Source organism: Euleptes europaea, chromosome 5 (assembly GCF_029931775.1).
Source record: "Euleptes europaea isolate rEulEur1 chromosome 5, rEulEur1.hap1, whole genome shotgun sequence".
Taxonomy (NCBI): Eukaryota; Metazoa; Chordata; class Lepidosauria; order Squamata; family Sphaerodactylidae; genus Euleptes; species Euleptes europaea.
Window position 1 is genome coordinate 74,798,564 of NC_079316.1, and position 20,138 is coordinate 74,818,701.

General features: G+C 41.2%; 1 protein-coding gene across 1 annotated transcript in view; it reads left to right on the plus strand.

The window, feature by feature from the left end:
• The first annotated feature begins 2,053 nt into the window (after positions 1–2,053).
• Positions 2,054–20,138, plus strand: part of MGMT (O-6-methylguanine-DNA methyltransferase) — an 85,758-nt gene continuing 67,673 nt past the window's right edge. The window contains exon 1 of the mRNA XM_056849720.1: positions 2,054–2,189. Coding sequence (XP_056705698.1) covers positions 2,056–2,189 — 134 coding nt within the window. The 5' untranslated portion in view covers positions 2,054–2,055. The remainder of the gene's footprint in view (positions 2,190–20,138) is intronic.

A 20,138-nucleotide genomic window follows, 5' to 3' on the forward strand; every position in this document is an offset into this window, starting at 1 on the left:
CAACCCTACATGTGGGTGACTTTTATGATTGTCAAGAGCCACTCATTCACTATTAGATAATAGTGCTATGAGCTGAGATTGTCCACTCTTTTTCCCAGTAAAACTCTGTTCATGACTTCACACATATGATACAGTATCAGTTACCACATAACACTTGCTTCCTTGTGAAAATTTGGCTTCAGTAACAGAAGAGTTTGCCCAGGTACTGTGATCAAGTCTCACAGAAATTGGATGAGAACACAGAGTATACATAATCCCTACTTGTTTGGTTGGGACATAAACAAGAAGCATCCTTGGAGGATTGTCTCAGCTCGATAATGTAACGAGCTGTACCACTTCTGAAGGATAGTGGGATGTTGCCTACATGTCTTATGTTTTCATATACCAGGTATCACGTATTAGATAAGTAATGCTTACTTACTAGGAAAATTTAACATGGTTATTTTTGTTACATGAGGCCAAGTTGTTAATTTTATCCCTTGGAGTATACCAGAATTTCTGATTTATATGCCGCTTTGTATATACAAGGTACACTGGCACATACAATTACTGTTGCATGTCCTTTGCAGAGAAGCATTGCTTTTACATACAGAAAAGCATCTGTGGTTAACAATTTGAATTGCTTTATGTAGATTATATCTGTGTGCTCTCTGATAAATGGCTTTTATATTGGTCTTTTAGTTAAATTCTCTTCTCTCCAGGTTTTTTTAATCAAAATGATTGCCTTTATTCACATAATTGATATGATGATGCATTTTACTTTTATTTTGGTAATCAATAAAGTGATGATATGTGCATTTATTTCTAATTTGTATCATGTACTGAGCTGTGTGGGTTCTTTTGGCTGCTCTGAATTTAATTTCAGTTGAATTGGTTTTTTCTGGAGTTTCTTGTGCCTTTTAGTTTGTTATGCTTATCTGCCCTTTTTAAAAGGGTTTTTGAAATGTTTCTAGACAGGTTTTAACCAATTTTGCTTCTGCATGCCCATCTTATTTTCTTTGCAGTGCCTGGATAGCTTGTTTGCGAAGTTTACTTGGCCACAATGTCCCCTGGGGCTTGATTCAGGACAGCATGTGCTCGCAGCCCTTGAAACTATGTCAGATAGTCCCCAGATCCTAAAAGGTTGGCTACCCCTGAGATAAAGCATCATGTTTAATGGCCTCATTTTTCCCCCTTTTAAATGTTTGTTTTTAATACCTGTGTCAAAATACTATGTGTCCTTAGTTTTTTCACATAATGCTTTAAGGTTTTTTCCCCACATAGACTGTCATAGTGATTACAAATTACATTTGAACTGTAAAGAACCGGTGGCTGATTCATATTAAACATTATGAATTTTCAATATCTAGATCACTTTTTCAGTCTGAAGGGGCACATTAGTGTCTTTCTGTGTGCTGGTGTGAGGTACACGTGCTTGTGTGGATAGTGTATATATTTGAAAACAAAATATGCATACTTTGCTGGGAAAAGGTTTATAGCTATTCAACATGGAATGTGATTGTCAATTCTGTTTGACTTCCAGCTTTTTAAAACAGGGATTTTTACAAGGAGGAGAATGATTTCTTTGCCTCATAACTAAATTTAACAAATTGAATCTATAACAGAATGCAGAAGTGAAGCCCAAAATGATTGCATTATAATTGCAAGGTTAGTTATTACTTTAAAAAAAATTAAGCCCAAATGTTGCATATGTGATTTTAGAAGCTAAATACTATAGTTGTATGAAATCAAGTTTCCGATCCCATTGTACAGCATGAGGAAAACACACACAAACATGTAAGTTTATTAGATGACTTCTAGACATGAGGGCGGGGAAGGAAGATGTCGGCGAAAATCATCTTCCTTAATCATGATGGGGAAAAATATTGCATTTAGTCACAGAGGCAAAATTTGGGAAGAGCTGGCAACCATGCATATGCATGAGCGCGCACACATTGAGAAAATCCATTGTGTCATGAGTATTGTGTTACCATAGAAGGAATGCTTCGAACCAAGCAGGATAAAATAAAAGAGTCTCAGTCTATGATTTCACTGTAGCAGCCATGGACCTATAGAATGTTTTCAAGCAGCTATGGCAGAGGGGACAGAGGACAGCTGGACTTAGGCTGCCTGCCTCGGCCCCAGTGGTGCAGGAGGGGAGACGATAAGAGTTCCAGTAGAGTGGATCGAAAAGTGTGTTTGACAGCCAGGTGAGTTGCTTGTTTTTGCTCAGAGTCCCCAGGGTGCTTTGAGACTCTCTTTGGAAGGGGAAGAAAGGTATCAAAGCTGACTCCAGAGAGATGAAAATGGGCCTGAAGGGTTGACGCCGCTGTCCCTTATGTGAAGCTAAGAAGGTTCAGGAGGGTCGGATTTTCACATTAAAGTCTCCGCCAGGGTGCGGAAAGATCCTCATTGAGTTTTGCTGTATTTAGGAGGCAGTCGTCCAATATATATGGAAAACAGAGAGCAGTAGCGGCTTTTTCCAGTTGACAGACCTAGCCTTGCAAATATTAAGAGGAGAAAGGAAGCAGCGTAATCAGTTCAGGGTTCTTCCGATTTCTCAGATCAGGAAAAGAAACGAAGACGTTAAGGTCAGTTCAGACAACTCAAAATGGTGCTGCTTCTTTGCTGGGGTTTATACTATTAAAGCGTAGCTGCTGAAAAGACCTCTGTGGAGAGGGTTTTACAAAGGAGGAACATTATCACAGAAAGAGCCCCATCCTCACTTGTCATTCACCTCACTTCTGAAATTGAAAGCAGCTAGACAAGGCCTCCAATCGTGATCTGAGTGAACTGACAGGTTCTTAAGGAAGAAGGCCGGCTTTCAGGTATCCTAGTCCCAAACTGCTGACTTTCATAGGGTAAGAACATAAGAAAAGTCATGCTGGATCAGACCAAGGCCCATCAAGTCTAGCAGTCTGTTCACACAGTTGCCATCTAGGTGCCTCTACGAAGCCCACAAACAGGACGACTGCAGCAGCATCCTGCATGTGCACCACAGCACCTAATATAATAGGCATGCTCCTCTGATTCTAGAGAGAATAGGTATGCATCATGACTAGTATACATTTTGACTAGTAGCCATGGATATCCCTCTCCTCCATGAACATGTCCACTCTCCTTTTAAAGCCTTCCAGGTTGATATCCATCACCACCTCCTGGTGCAGGGAGTTCCACAATTTACCTATGCGTTGTGTGAAGAAAGACTTCCTTTTATCTGTTTTGAATCTCTCACCCTCCAGCTTCAGCAGATGACCCCGCATTCTAGTATTATGAGAGGGAGAAAAGCTTCTCCCTGTTCACTCTCTCCATTCCATGCATAATTTTATAGACCTCTATCATGTCTCCCCTTAACCGCCTTCTTTCCCAGCTAAACAGCCCTAAGCGTTGAACCGCTCCTCATAGGGCAGTTGCTCTATCCCCGTGATCATTTTGGTTGCTCTTTTTTGCACCTTCTCAAGCTCTGCAATATCCTTTTTAAAGTGTGATCTGGGAAACCCAGGGTCGAATCTCCCCTCTACCATGGAAACTCACTGGGAGACCTTGGGCTAGTCATGCATTCTCAGCCTCAATCCTGACAAGTGTTTGGATGGGAGACTTCCAAGGAATACCAGGGTTGTGACGCAGAAGCAGACAATGGCAAACCACCTCTGAACATCTCTTGCCTTGCAAACCCTACGACGTCGCCATATGTCAACTGTGACTTGATGGCAAAAAAATTCTCTCATTTGCCTCCCCCCTCCCACTGTACACGGTTTCCTCACTTGGAACCTGAAGGTGGTCCTTTCCTCTTTGGGCCTTTGGCCACCTACCTTCTCAAGGCACTAACCTTTAAGACTGTGTTCTTAGTGACAGTTACATCAGCGAGGATAATCTCTGAGCTGAACTTTTAGTTGGTCAACAGGGAACTGAATATCTTTCATGAAGATAGGGTGGTTTTTCCTACAGACCCTTACTTTCATTCCTAAAGTAAACTCTCTCTTACACAGGTCAGAGGAAACAGGGTTGACCTAATTTTGTCCCAAAGCAGTCCACAGACAAGAGAGAGTGGCACTGTCTATGGATCCTCCTTAGCAACCAAAGTATCCTTGTCTATTTTGGTGCATTAATAGTTGCATCTCTTTGGCTTAGAGGACTCAGAGTAGAGAACCACCAGGGGGAATGATGGCTCACTCTTTTAGGGGGAGGCAGCTACTTCTGCTGTTTACTGCTCGACTCCTTCTATGGAGGTGATTTACAAGGCAGCTATTTGGAAATTGGTCCACACATTTACTTGGCATTATTGTATAGACAAGGTGTCTACCTTGGACACTGCCTTTGGGAGGAAGGTCCTCCAGCAGATTGTGACCAGCCAGTAGTGGAGTAGTCCCACCCAATGTTGCACAGCTTTGCTGTGTCCTAGCAGTCTAGACTGCAGCACCCCAGGAATCACTGGAGAATGGGAAATTGTATTCATTTACCATTAATTTCCCTTCTATGTGGTTCCAGGGTCCTACAGTCTTTCCTTCTTAGTCAAAGGTTACTGAAAGGTCCTTTTCTCGTTCTTAGCCTTGTTCTGAGCATTCATTTTAAAAGTTGTGAATCATTCTTAGGGACTTTTAACAGGTTCTTTTGGGAGGCAGAGAAGAAGCCCTTCCTCCTGGAATCAGAGAAAAGCTCACAACCCTGTCTGTGTCCAGGAAAAGGCACTTCTCCCAGCAGTCTAAAGTGCAGCACCCTTGAACCACTGAGAAGGAAACTTCATAGTAAGTGAATAAAATTTTCCATTCCCTGAAAGAATGCCCCAGAGGTCCTGTAACATCATAGGGAACCTGCTAGGATTCTCTTCCATTCCAGTCAGGTCAAGCATCCCAGATCAGTTGGAGGTCCTCTGCCAGGTTATAAACATCTGCAGATGCCTCACTATGCCAACTCGACCCCAGTTTTACCTATGTCCATGATCAAAAATATCTTGTCTGAATGCACTTGAGTCCCAATCCATCCTGCATTAGTAATTTCAATATACCTCCAACTGAGTGCATGAAGCTGCTTTAAACCAATTCTCACATTATCTATTGGCTGTCAATGGAAGAATTTCCTCACTAGATCCTTTAATTTAGAGAAGACTGAGATTGACCTGGAACCTTTTCCATACAAAGCTGATGCTCTACCACTAAGCCATTGCCCCTCCCCATTTAGAATCCAATTCTGTCCTGTAAGGGGGGGGGTCACCTCTTCCTGCAAAGCAAACTTGCAGGCAATCAATCCAGCTTTTATAAGAATTTTTTTTTTGTCCTCATACTGCCCGCATGATGCATCCTGGCATTCTCACTGCCAGGCTAGAACCTCTTGACCCTTTTTACACACACACACACACACACACACACACACACACACAAACTAGCAAGCAAAAGTGAATTGATTAAGAAATTCCCCATTTTGTTCGCATTGCTGCTTGCAAACATTATAATATACATTTAGTCTGACTTGTACAGTAAAAATGTTTTCAGTTACCATGCCTTTTGTGGGAAACGTTCTCTGTAGATAATTTTAACAATGTGGTTTTGAGGGTTTACCAGATATTTACCATGTGTAGCTCATGTCCTTTGGTTTTAAATACTAGCTCATTCGGCGGTATGGGCTTCATTAATGCTTTTAAATACATTTATTTTTTATGTATTGTGGTTATGGTTACCATAAGGAGGGGAAATCTCCTCTTTGATTTTATTCTTGTTTCAGAAAATACTGAAGCATTGCTCTCTCCAGTGCCTGGTTTATTTTCCAAATGTATTTGCTAGGAGATAGAACAGGTCTTGCCATATATTGGCAGCATTATGGAGTTAGATTCTTGGCTAACGTCCCTGGAGATCACAAACGATCACACTCGTTCATGGAAACAGAACTAAAAGTAACACATACTGAAGATTAGTTCCACAGTTCCACAGCATTATTTATTTAACAATGAATGAGTATATAACAACTCTTAAAAGTCTGGTTCAGCATATATAGCATAGAGCTGCCATCCAAGGTAATTTGGAAGGCTATTAAACCCCCAAAAACATGTTTTGGGGCATGTGTGTGTGAGTTAATAATTTCAGTTACAAAAGCAGAAAACAGAAAATCTGGGTTATAATTGTATTGTAGCTGTTGGCAACATGTTGGAAGGCTTCTAAGATTATGCAATGTTTTACGGACAGAGTAGCAACAATGGTGAGTGTAGCCTTTGACAGTTTTAAGGGCAAAGCTGGATGTGACACTGGAGATCGATAGCCGCTCTCCCTTATTAAGTTTCTGAAGCCATCAATTGCCAAAGATTGTCCAAAGCTGGCAGGAAGCAGAAGAGACAGTGTTGACCTAAGAGAATGCCTCCCAATAAAGGATCAGGGCACTCGGGCCTGGAGGTGAATGTCGACAGACCACAATCCCCTGGCTGAAATGACCTGAACAGAATGTTTGCTTCCATTCATCCTAGTTCCAGCAGATGAGGTCTCATACCTACTTATTCCTTATCACCTCCTGGTTTGAGGGAGCCTCAGTGTTTAAAAAAAAAACCACAACACTGCAAGATTTCCGTGCAAGCCACGGGGAAGAGTTTCACCCAGTATGCAGGAAGCCGCTATGGTACTCTGCCTAGGCCCCTTCTGGTGTCTCATGGGCACCAATATCTATTAATGGGTACTGCTGACAGTAAAGTGGAGTTGAAAATGCTATTAAAGTAGTAATGATTGATGATACCAAAAATATCACTGGCTTTTTTGTGTGTTTAATACACAAAGGGATCCAGCCTTTCTTCAGAAGAAGGTGCTGCCTTCTTCTTGATCCAGCAGTCATTTCTTACCCTGGGAAAGTTTATTCCTGGGACTCTGAAACCACATGGGTTGGGAGGGTGAAGGGGACAAAAACTGCCCCTTTATCCTCTTCTATAAGTGCAGCTTCTCTGATAAAAGTGAATGGAAAGGGTAAGCTTACTCCACTCCCCAATGCAGTTCCTGGTCCTGGGAATAAACTTTCTTAAAGTTAGACTGGACTGTTGCGGGACAGAAGGGAACAGAGGAAAGACCCACAATCATTGTACGTACATATTGTTGCATCCAACACTTAGAGACTTAGTATGTGAGAGGGTCTCATTGTCCACATAAGTTGCAAGGTGGTCAAATGAGAAGGCATGCTATGGACCACAGTAGACTATATCATGTCCTTGAGTCCGCCACAGGTTGTTTCTGCTCTTGGAAGCCCCTCATCCCCCCTCCCCCACACCATGTTCCCCAGTAGGACCAGGTCCCTGCAGTATTTTTAAATGTTTGTTTGTTTTTTTTACAAAAAAACCCAGAATCTAAAATGGCACTGAGTTCCTGTGGCAGATTCGGGGACATGTGTTGTCTGATTTTGCCCCATGTGACCCTTGGTTTTCGTATTCCCACCATTCCAAGGGTACAGGTTAATACTACATAGGATAGTGACAAAGACTCTTTAAGATTGTGGCTTCAGGACCCCCCAGCCTTTTAACATCCAGGTAAATGAAGAGTTCTGAAGATGGTGAACACCTGCCCACTGTATTGTGTTCTTTTGGTTGGTCTTTAATAAAAATCATGACTTTAGTTGTTGGATTTTGCTACATACTAATGCGGCCGCCTTCTTTTTCTGTTGGCCCCGGTTTTGTCGCAGCTTAGCACAATGTTCTACTCCTCGTCACGAAATGCACCCCAAATTCAGGACCACCACTGTAAAATTCCAAGGAAGTGCTCTATTTCCCATGTGCTAGCAGTGTGCAGTTAGGCCATATTATTACGAGAGAAGAGTTTTCCGTGTCTTTTTGGTAGGTATTTGGGTGTGTTGAAAGTTTTGAGGCTTTGCAAGTTTCTCAGCTGTGCCTTGCGCAGGTGAGATGTTTGTCAAATTTGCATTTAGATCGAGATCAATGCATGGCAAGGCAGCAGTGCAAACAAACCCTTAATCTTTTAGGTAACAAATTACATTTAAGCATGGTACCCTTGGCACTATAGTAATACCTAAACAAACCGCAAAGCAGATAGTACCACAGGACTGTCAGTGTTGGAGATCAAGTAGCCTACACTTTTCCTTTCTAACTTACGCTTCAGTGCTTGTCCAGTTACCTCCTCCTTTAGAACCGTTAGGAGAGAGAACTGATGGGGGGGGGGAGAAAGTGGAGAAGAACAAGCTAGAGCTGTCTTTTCGGCTTTTAAGCATAACTGTGCCTTTTCCCCCTTTTCTAAAATCAATTAAAACTTAATGGCTGTGGAACATCATTACCGTGGTAGATTTTTTGTGTTGTTTCAACTATGTATTGGGGGAAGTTAATGCATGGTTGTGACATCATCAGAAAGTAATCACCTGTGTAATTGGAAAGTTTTGTGCGCCTTTGAGGGAATTGCTAGCTACGAAACCTTGTGATTGGGTATATCTCACCTGGTGTTATATAAGATCCAAGCTTGGAAAACCAAGATACTGACTGCCAAAATGCATATGCTGCTCTTTGTAGGACTTAATTGACAAATACCTTCCAAGCACATTAGTGTCAATTTTTTAAAATCAGATGACTACATTGTATGTGCTTATAGCTTGCAATCAAAATGCAGACAGGGTGAAACGTTTCCTACTATGACTGTATTAAAATGTTTTCTTCAGAGTTTGATCTTTCCTTCTGTGAAATGGTACTCCTTGACAAGCTTATTAAAAAAAAAAAAGTTATATATTTTTGAACATGTTCATGCTAACTGCTTTTCTAAGATATTTAAGCATGTACACAGTTAGGGAGGGAGACAAGGAATAATGAAAAAAAATTGATCTCTTAATTTGAAAAATAAACGCTAGACTTGAAAATCATTAATATGATTTATTTTGTTATTAACCTCATTGTCCTTATTAGCTCTAAAAGAGTGGCTTTAAAATGAAGGAGGAAAAGCCTTCAAATGGATACTGTATCTGTATGGGTGACGATTTCTTAACACCACATATAAACTACAAGAAATTTCTCGCTGACATTGATCAGACTTGAAACTCCATACTTTTTTAATTCAATCCATTATTGACAGTAATATATTTTAACTCAAGAATGTGTTCATTCAGTGCATATTGACTTGGCTTGTTAAAATTTTCACAGTACATGCTAACATTGGATTTTCTGTCACAGTGACTTAAGATGTGGGGACAGCAATGAATGATTCCTGCCACTCAATGAACTTTAACTGGAACCCTGTTTGAATGGTAATAATCTGCTCTTGTAATTGCTGTGGAAAAGGAAAAACCTCTAGAGATTTTACATCTAATCATTTATTTATAAATCTGTAGATAGCAGGCTGCAAAATGCACATTGGGGGTCAACTATGGGCTGAAAACCGTTGCTGGGTGTTTACATTTCACAGTGCTCTTCTTTTTACAGTAGTTTCCGCCTTATATGATCAGTAAAGCAGTTTGGTTCAGTAGAAGGGCGGGAGCTGTGCCTGTCATTGCAATAGGCCTACTTCTTCTTTACCAATGCCTTGGTAGAGGCTGCTCCACTTTATATTTGCTGAAATATGCATGTTTTCCCCATCTCATTAGTTCAGTCCACATATAATTAATTTTTGCCTAATAATGAACCCTTTGTTGTTAGTGACAACTGTCTAAACTACTATGCTTAGCGTTCAGTAAGATGAATGTGAAAATGTTTTTGTTTTAAGTTTGCATACGTTAGTCTTTAAGGTGCTACTGGACTGTTGCTCTTTTCTGCTGCTACAGACAGACTAACGGGGCTACCCATCGTGATCTATTTTGTCATGAGTCAGCCTGCCAAGACCTCCTCTGACGAAGGGGAATTAGAAACCAGAACAGAGGGACATCCTCAGGCAGAAGTCCCACAGGAACAACCACAGGGACTACAGCCTGCCAGAATAGAGGATCAGCCAAAGTCAGGAGAGGACTCACCATGCCTGCAGCCTGCCAGCTCAAGGACTCCAGTTGGACCTGATACCTTGCAACATGCAGTGTCTCCAGAGGCCTCGCCAAGGCCACTGGAGCAGAGAAGAAAACAGGTCTGTCTGGCAATGCAGCAGAGACGGCAAAGTGCTAGACTGAAGGCTTTACAGAGGAACCTCCTCAGTAGCAGTGATGAGGAAGAGCAGGGCTGAAGCATCACCTGTGAACTCAGCCTAATCAGCATCATCTGGCTCTGCTACAGCAGCAGGGGAAGAGATTTAAGCCATCAGTTAGGCTTGGCTGTTGTGCAAGCAACTTGTCACCAACCTCCTTGTGTACCGGCCTTGTTTCCCTGCTATCCTTTGGATTCCTGGTATCCTGACTTCTTGGACTGGCTTTGAGTAACGCGTCGGACTTCCCTTGCTGGTATTGAGATCTTGGACTTTGCCTGAACTGTGAATGACCTTGGACTGTTCCCCAGACTATGCTTCCAGCCCTCACTCCTTGCCTGCCCCATGACATATTTGCACATGAGTGTGTGTGTGTAAAATGGAAATAAAAATCTGTACATTCTTTTTAAAAAGTGGGAAGTAAAAAAAAAATTCTAAGTCAACTAGCACATTAACAATTATAAGGCAACTAAAATGTTCCCTCCTTTTGGATGCACACCTTAACGTGGTGAGGCGGTTTGTGTGTGTCAGCGAAGCTTGGAGCAATACCATATGGGGTCTAGACTCTGACTAGACACTAGACTCCCAGCAGAGTCACTCAAGATGGAATGGTCACAGCTGAGACACCAGACGAAGATGTGTCCACCCACTTCAGGGATCAATGGCCACATCAGCAGAAGAGAACAGGCAGTTCCAATGGTGATGGGGGCAAAGGAATCCTAGAAGGTTAGCTACTGGGCAGAAGCAGTAGTGGAAGGTGACATTGGTGGAAGATCTTTAGTAGACAATGGCAGTGCCACTACAGCTAACCCTGGTTAGTACTGCGCAGAAGAAGGCAATGGTAAACCACTTCTGACCAACCTTTACCTTGAAAACCCTATGATGAGACAATCCAAAATGAAAAAAAGATATAGTGCTGGAAGATGAGACCCCCAGGTCAGAAGGCACTCAATCAGCCACTGGGGAAGAGTAGAGGACAAGTACAAGTAGCGCTGTTCTTAATGGCGCGACTGGACTAAAGCCGAAAGGACGTTCAGTGGTTGATGTGAATGGATGCAAAACGAAAGTCCAAAGCTGTTTGACGCATATAATAGGAACATGGAATGTGAGAAGCATGAATTGTAAAACTTGAAATTGTAAGCTTGAAATTGTAAAACAAGAAATGGAACGTTTAAACATTTCAGTCCTGGGAATAAGTGAACTAAAGTGGACTGAATTAGGACATTTTCCATTAGAAACTTACAAAGTGTTTTACTCGGGGAATGACAAAAACAGAAGAAATGGAGTTGCGTTAATAGTGAGGCAAGATGTAGCAAAGGCAATCAGGAGCTATAATGCAACGACTGACCGAATAATATCAATCATACTTCAAAGAAAGCATATCAACATAACCATCATTCAAGTTTATACCCCAACTACAGATGCTGATGAGAAACTGAAAGTTTTTATGCAAGTGTTCAGCAAAAAATTGATCACACACCTAAACAAGATGTGCTGATAATCATAGGTGACTGGAATGCAAAAGTAGGAAACAAAGCAGAATCAAATGTTGTTGGCAGATTTGGGCTAGGAGCATGGAATGAAGCAGGAGAACAACTCATAGAATTCTGTGAAGACAACAATTTGTTCATTGCAAACACATGTTTCAGGCAACCAAATAGACGACTGCCTACATGGACATCACCAGTATAGAAATCAAATAATTACATAATTGGAAGCAGAAGATGGAGAAGTTCTATTCTCTCGGCCAAAACAAGACCAGGAGCCGACTGTGGTACAGATCATGAATTGCTAATATCGAAAATCAAGATAAAGCTGAAGAAAAAATACCAGAGCATTCATAGCACCAAAATACTATCTAAGCAACATTCCTGAAGAGTTTAAAGACCATGTAAAGAACAGATTTGCATTACTTAGTTCAAGTGAATGTAAACCAGAAGGACTGTGGGTGTAAACTAGAGATATTATCAAGGAAGAGTGTGCAAAGACTATTCCTGTAGCCAAAAGAAATGAAAAGCCTTGATGGATGACTGAGGAAACTCTTAAAATTGCTAAGGATTGATGAGAAGCTAAAGTAAAAGGTGACAGAAACAGAATCAAAAGTCAAAGTGCAGCATTCCAGCAACTCACACGTAGAGACAAAGAGAACTATTATAATAACCAGTGCAAAGAAATAGAAGAGAACAACAAAAAGGAAGAACAAGGGATCTGTTCCACAAGATCCAAGAAATCAAAGGGAAATTTAAAACACAGTTAGGCATGCTGAACGATCAACACGGAAGTACATTAACTGAACAGGACAAAATAAAGAAAAGGTGGGAACAATACACTGAAGAACTATACAGAAGAGATGAAAGGATGACAGATTCCTTCCAAGAAGAATCTTTTAAAGAAGAACCTACAGTATTAGAAAGTGAAGTGAAAGCTGCACTGAAAGCAATTGGGAGAAACAAATCACCAGGAGCAGATGGGATATCAATAGAGCTATTCCAAGTCACAGAAACGGAGTTCATTAAAATCTTGACAAGAATATGCCAACAAATATGGAAAACAAAACAATGGCCTACAGACTGGAAACGATCCATTTACATTCCAATTCCCAGCTCAGCTCACAGATGCCTGGAAAATGGGAGTGACCCATTTGTGGGCCCATAAAATTGGACCCCCTGTCCCAACATTCACCAAACTTCAGTGTCCGTCTAAGGAGAGTCCCTTGCAGCTATGCTGCAAATTTGGTGACTCTACCTTCAAAAATGCCCCCACAGGTGCTTCGAAAAAATTCCCATAGTGTATTATGGACCCAATTTTTTTGTGTATAAACCCAGAAACAAAGCTGAAATACCCCTTTACCAGTATGGATATTTGGCTTATTCCAGGTTTACTGAAAAAAATCGGGCCCAATAAACCCAAACCCGAAATTTACCATGTGGTGTTTTTTTTTGCACGACCCTAGCTCTGTACTTCGAATCCTTATGTGAGAGTTGGCTCTCCCCTCTTCTTGGATCTCATTGCCCCACTAGGGTTGCCAGGTCACAATGCTGTGGTAAGAGCAGAAATGAGAACCGGAAGGTTTCTGCTGTTAGGATTTGTCTCGTTTGCCTGCCTACTATTTTTCTGCTAACAGTGCATAAGAAAAAGAAGAAGAGTTGGTTTTTATATGTCGACTTTCACTGTTCACACAGTGGCCAACCAGGTGCCTCTAGGAAGCCACAAACAAGACGACAGCAGCAGCACCATCCTGCCTGTGTTCCACAGCACCTAATATAATAGGCATGCTTCTCTGATAGGTATGCAGCATGACTAGTATCCATTTTAACTAATAGCCATGAATACCCCTTTCCTCCATGAATATGTCCACTCCCCTCTTAAAGCCTTCCAAGTTGGCAGCCATCACCACATCCTGGGGCAGGGAGTTCCACAATTTAACTATGCGTTGTGTGAAAAAATGCTTCCTTTTATCTGTTTTGAATCTCTCGCCCTCCAGCTTTAGCAGATGACCCCATGTTCTAGTATTATGGGAGAGGGAGAAAAACTTCTCCCTGCCCACTCTCTCCAAACCATGCATAATTTTATAGACTTCTATCATGTCTCCCCTTAGCCGCCTTCTTTCCAAGCTAAACAGCCCGAAGCGTCTTAACCGCTCCCCATAGGACAGTTGCTCTAGTCCCCTAATCATTTTGGTTGCTTTTTTGCAGCACTTTCTCAGGCTCTGTAATATCCTTTTTTAGGTGTGACCCGAACTGTACACAGTATTCCAAGTGTGGTCTCACCATAGATTTGTACAAGGGCAGTATGATATCAGCAGTTTTATTCTCTATTCCTAGTCTAATTATGGCCAGCATGGAATTTGACATCTGCAAAATGTGCATCACTGCAGATATGATGGCTGAAAAGGCTATGATGAAGTACAATTGTCTGCTAGTGGTCATTAGGCAAGGAATTAGGCTCAGCATTGTCGCTGATGTATAGGTTGGATACATCAGATTTTTGTGTGTGGAGTACGGTAGTGCTGCCTCTACTGTTGTCCCCACCACTATTGCCTCAGGTATTGCTGTGTCTCTCCTCCCTGTAGTGAAGGACTGAACAGACACCAACTGCATGTATACCTGTTGTACCAGATTGTATTGTATTTTCCTTCTACATGCCATCTTCAAAAAGAAACAGCTTCCCACTTCTGCAATTAGTATCTTATTGGCACCGTTTCCCTATACTGTATCTAATTGAAAATGGCAGTGAGAGACTGTCTTACAGGCTTAACAAGATAAGGAGGTAGGTCGCACATCCAGCTGCACTCTAGAGGTCCTGATTTGTTTCTTGGCAGTGTAGGTTAGAGTTTTCTGAACTGAGTAACCTAATTGGCAGTGAATATTCACATCTTACTGTTAGGTACATGGAGAAAGGTAAGCTGAAAGGAGCTAAAAATGATGATGATTTTGAGATTTTTATCTCCAATAACAATTTTTCAAAACAAGTCATCTGTCTTAGAATTTCATAGAAGCAAATGCCCTTAAGAGCATCACTAGTTGTTTTGGGCTCGCTAGTACCGATTCCTTGAAGGCTAACTCCTTGTGTAGACTATTATCCTCTTTCAATTAAAAAAAAAAATAGATACATGGTGGAAAAGTGGTGAACTAAAATCATTAATCAGAAAGAATGGAGAAATACTTCCAGCAGTTGACTTGGGGGGTGGGGGCGGGGCTGTGGACTTTGTACTTTATACTTTTCGTGAATATTTTATTTGAACTCTAAAAGTGAAAACAGTTCAAAGAAGCCAAGGCTGTAGTGAACATGGTACTATTCAGTTATAGTTGAGTATAATGAGAAAAACTGTATCAATATACAGTTAGCAGGTTCATATGAAATTTAGATTACACTTATCCAGAAAGACCACTTCTTCTCCATCTCCTAAAATCCTCAAAAAATACTGTAGCAAGGTACATGTTTCTCTAAAGCAGTGGTTCTCAACCTTTTTTGTCCATTCCCCCCTTTCACCATTGTTCAGAATATAATTTTCCCCCTGTTCTCAGAAATTCCTCCTCCATCAGGGAACATTATGGGGAGGGGGGTTGGCACTTTTCTTGGGATGTTTTGGCCTCCAAAACCAAAGCTTGGAAGGCTTAGCAATATTGTTGTTGCCTAACAACCTCCAAAATAGCCACTGAGAGCGCCGTGGCTTTCTTAAAGCTACAGGCATTGTTTCTATTATTTAGGGGTTCTAATCCACATTTTACTAAGATTTCATTTTTTTTCTGCAAACCTGGGATTTCTTCATGTTTATAGAGAAATTCCCCCAATTTGCCCAAGGTCCATTGTATGGATCTATCAATCCTCTAAGGCCCCATGTGGAATTAGATTTATTGATTATAGCAAAAAACAGTACAGCAAGCTCTGAACAAGAGAACTACCTGAAGATCTGCCAGTTGATTCCCATAGATGAAACATCATCAGCCACTAGCATTATCACTCTTTAGTAAAAAGCCCTGACACTGTTTTAGCCACTTGAGAAAAATCAGTAAATATAAAGGTTGGATTTTGGTGATAGCCAAAGCGAAAATGGTAATGCTGCAGGAGTAGCACCAGATGGTAGTTGCCTGGGTCTTGGGACAACACCTGCATGCAGCTGAAGGATATGGCCTGAGATGGAGAACCTGAGAAAATAAATGAGTAAAGTCAGGTGTGCATATTAAAGTTGCCCTGAAGCAACTGCTCACACAGCTAATTGCCTCTGATAAACCTGACCTTGGCACAATTACGGAAGCATTATACAATTCTGTAAGGACAAACTGTTCAGGAACTTCTAAAGGCGAAAACTTGCCAAGATTGTGCCTATGTGCATTTACATCAAGGTAATATCTTTGTCCATTTTTATATTTATGTACTGTGTGAATCTACGATGCATATGTTTTACAGGCAAATGGGGCTTGTGATGGCCTTTCTCTACTGTATAAAGATTTATTGATTTTTAGGGAGTATTTCTAATGATGGTTCAGTACTGTTCTACTGTTCGGTATTAATGATGGTTCTACTGTTCAGTACAGTATTCCAAGATTGGATTTTTTTTCAGGATCTAAGCAAAACCCTAATAGTGCAAGATTGTTGGTGGCAGCTAATGACCTTTAAGTGTACCTGTTGAGTCTTTGAAATTATGACATCAGTCCCCCCCCCCCCACCAACCATTTATATATATTCACCCCGTTACCTTCCTGGATGGCCCAGGCTAGCCTGATCTCGTCAGATCTCAGAAGCTAAGCAGTGTCAGCCCTGGTTAGTATTTGGATGGGTGACCAACCAAGGAATGCCAGGGTTGCTGTGCAGAGGAAGGCACTGGCAAACCACCTCTGTTAGTCTCTTGCCATGAAAACCCCCAAAAGGGGTTGCCATAAGTCGACTGTGACTTGACGGCACTTTACACACCACACACACACATGAAAACAGGAGTCACTCTCACACACATAACAATTGTGTAGTGACCTGCTTCAGCCATGCAGTATATGTAGACAGCTACACTGAAGATTATTATTTTTATTTATTTAAAACATTTCTGTCCCACCTTATCTACTCGGACTAGAGTTGTCAACTTCGGGTTGGGAAATACCTGGAGATTTTGGGGATAGAACCTGAGAAGAGCAGGGTTTGGAGAGGGGAGGGACTTCAATACCGTAGAGTCCAATTGCCAAAGTGGCCATTTTCTCCAGGGGAACCAATTTCTATCGCCTGGAGGCCAGTTGTAATAGTGGGAGATCTCCAGCCACCACCTGGAGGCTGGCAGCCCTACCATAGACTCAAGTTGTCAAAACAATGCCGCAACCAAGTTGTAACGGCTCAAATTATAACAGTCCAATTAACAAAATTAAAGAACAGATTAAAAAACACAGTTTGCAAATTTAAAAGCGCTCAAGGCTCAAAACACATGAGAATTACAATATACAGGATCAACAAACAAACCAGAATAAAAACGAACATCGCCAAATCTGTGGGAAACAATTTGCCCTCCATCAAATGCTCTCTGGAATAAGACTGCCACAAATGGTGATATAAAGGTTTCAGAGAGAGATGTATTCTGCTTCCTGCGACCATGAGCACATGCTTCCTAACCACTTTAGCTGAAAACTGCTCCCATTTGCTGGGGGGAGCAAGTCTTATACCCTACGAGTAACGATCCCTAGTTGCACCATAGCATACCAATATTATTGGTAAATCGTGATTCAAGATTTTTATATAGCCTAGAGATAGAATTTTTTTTTTGAATTCTCAGTGTATATTATGTGCCCTGATTTACATATTGATGAGGACTTGATGGACACCCGTAAGTACAGATTCAAGTCAGCAGTGTTTCCTGAAGGCAAGAGCCATATGTTTGCATATTCTGTGTGCCCATGCCCACTTGATTCTGCATAAGTTAAAATCTTTAGAATGGCTGCAATTCTGTGCATATCTGGATCACGTTAATAATGTCAAAGGTAGTGGAATGTAAGCGGCCAGATTTTATGAGAGGTTGCTGTCAGTGCTAAGCTTAATTTTCAAGCTAAACATTACATAATGTGTATATGGTATTTCTGTAAAAATAATGTAGTTGAAATTATAATTGAAAGACTGTGTGTGGGAAGGTATTCCCTTATTTCAGTTCCCCAGTGCTTTAAAAAAAAAAGTCTGTATATTAGCAATAATCTTGTTTATAGAAAGTTAATTTAAGCAGGCAAAAAGAATTTGCCTCTCATATGGGTATTAAACTTTTTTTTCTCCCGAAAAGCTGTTTTGTTCATTGATTCAACTGTGAAAAACAAACACAACATAGACATAAGGCTATCTGAACTCTTTATTTGCCACATTTACAATATTAATAACACTGTTTCCACAAGTTGTCACATCAAGTAAAAGATCTTCATTCTAGACTGTCTTTGGGGGCCAAATTGAGTCTGGATGCATGCATTTAATAAATTGCAGTCTCAAGTAGTCATTTTTTGTAAATAATTAGCTTCAGTGGAAGAATAAGTTAGCATATTGTATGCATCTAATGCTGCAAATGTACATACTGCAAACTTTCCTATTAATCAACAGTCAAGCACTGTAAGTTGGGTCTCATACATAATGAATTGTGCTTAAGCCTCCTGGGTTTCATTGATAGAAAAATAAGAGAAAACACAAGTGTAGTAAGCTTTTGAATAAAATTTAACTAGATTGCTCTGCATCCTGTAATTGTTTTGAAATCATCAGGGAGCAGACAATTCATCTGCAATTTTGGGGGTAGTTTTGCCTTCATCTATCAAAGGGAGACTATTTAAATGGCATTAAGGTGTGTTGAGGTAACAACCTCTTTTTTTTATTTTCCACATGGAATGTTAATCCTCTATATTTTTATGTCCACGTCATGTTAGGAGGTCTTTACATGTTTTCCAAGGATATTTAAATGTCATGGTTTTAAGTATTAAGAAGTATGTTTCTATTTTAAGTCCCATTAATGTATAATATTTGCTACCCAGCCTGGGCAGCTAATTGTACGTGTGTGTGTGTGTGTGTGTGTGTGTGTGTGTGTGTGTGTGTGTGTGTAAAAGGGAACAGTTTTACAAGATTAGGGGTCCCATTCTCAGCTCTTTGGTACATTTGCTCATGCTCCAGTGCGAATAGTCTTAACAATTAACTAGTTTAAAACACAAAGAAGTTCTGCGGCATCTTAAATACAAACACATTTATTGTAGCATAAGCTTTTGTGGACTACAGCTCATTGAATCAGACGTGTAAGGTTTTGAACACATGAAGCTGCCTTATACTGAATCAGACCCTTGGTCCATCAAAGTCAGTATTGTCTACTCAGACCGGCAGTGGCTCTCTAGGCAGAGGTCTTTCTCATCATCTACTTAACCTAGTCCCTTTAACTGGAGATGCCGGGGATTTAGGGTTGCCAACCGCCAGGTAATAGCAGAAGATCTCCTGCTAATTCAACTGATCTCCAGCCGATAGAGATCAGTTCACCTGGAGAAAATGGCCGCTTCGGCCATTGAACTCTATGGCATTGAAGTCCCTCTCCTCCCAAACCCTGCCCTCCTCAGGCTCCACCCCAAAAATCTCCCGCTGATAGCGAAGAGGGACCTGGCAATCCTACGGGGATTGAACCTGGGACCTTCTGCATGCCAAGCAGATGCTCTACCACTGAGCCATAGCCTCTCTCTAAAGAGGGTGCTTGTATGCCAACATTTTAAACTGTCATAAAATAAACAAACCCTGGATAAAATGTGATGACCATGTACAATGCCCTGAGCTCCTTTAAAGAATATAATAAAATAATAAAATAATGATTTATCTGAAGAATTACATCTTAAATATGATTCATGTATTCATTTTCTTTTGTATGTCCATCTTCCTTCGACAAACTCTCATGCTTAAGAGTCCTCTTGCTTACATTACTGCAGAGAGCAGTGGACTATATGCATGCTCAGAACTGCAAAGCACACTTTTTTGGATGGTTTAGAGGTTTTTCATGATATGACATTCCTATCATGCCTTGTGTATGCCAACTGTTTGCCACGAATGCAGACCATCTCTAATCCTGGATGCCATACGCAGAATTATCTAAAAATAATTCATACTGGAAGTAGCAGAATCAGGGGCATGGGAGTCCAAATTATGTAGGTTCTTTTTGCTTCAGTAACGTATGATGCAGAGAGCCAGCATGGTGTAGTGGTTAAGAGCGGCGGACTCTAATTTGGAGAACCGGGTTCAATTTCCCACTCCTCCACATGAAGTCTGCTGGGTGACCTTGGGCCAGTCACAGTTCTCTGAGAGCTCTCTCAGCCCACGCAGAGGCAGGCAATGGCAAACCACCTCCACACAGCTCTTGTCTTGAAAACCCTAGAGGGTTGCCATAAGTCAGCTGTGACTTGACGGCAAAATCACACACAACACATGATGAACAGTAGGTATGCTTCTATCATTTCCTAAGAACCAATGTTCCTGTAGTGTTGTTGGGGGTGAGGAGCTGCAAAAGAAAAGAAAGAAAGCTCTGAAAGAAAGTTAACCCTTCCTTCCTTCCCTGATGCTGAGCTGTTTAGAGGTGTAGTTGGATGTTCCGAGAGATACGGCAACAACTTGTTCAAACTA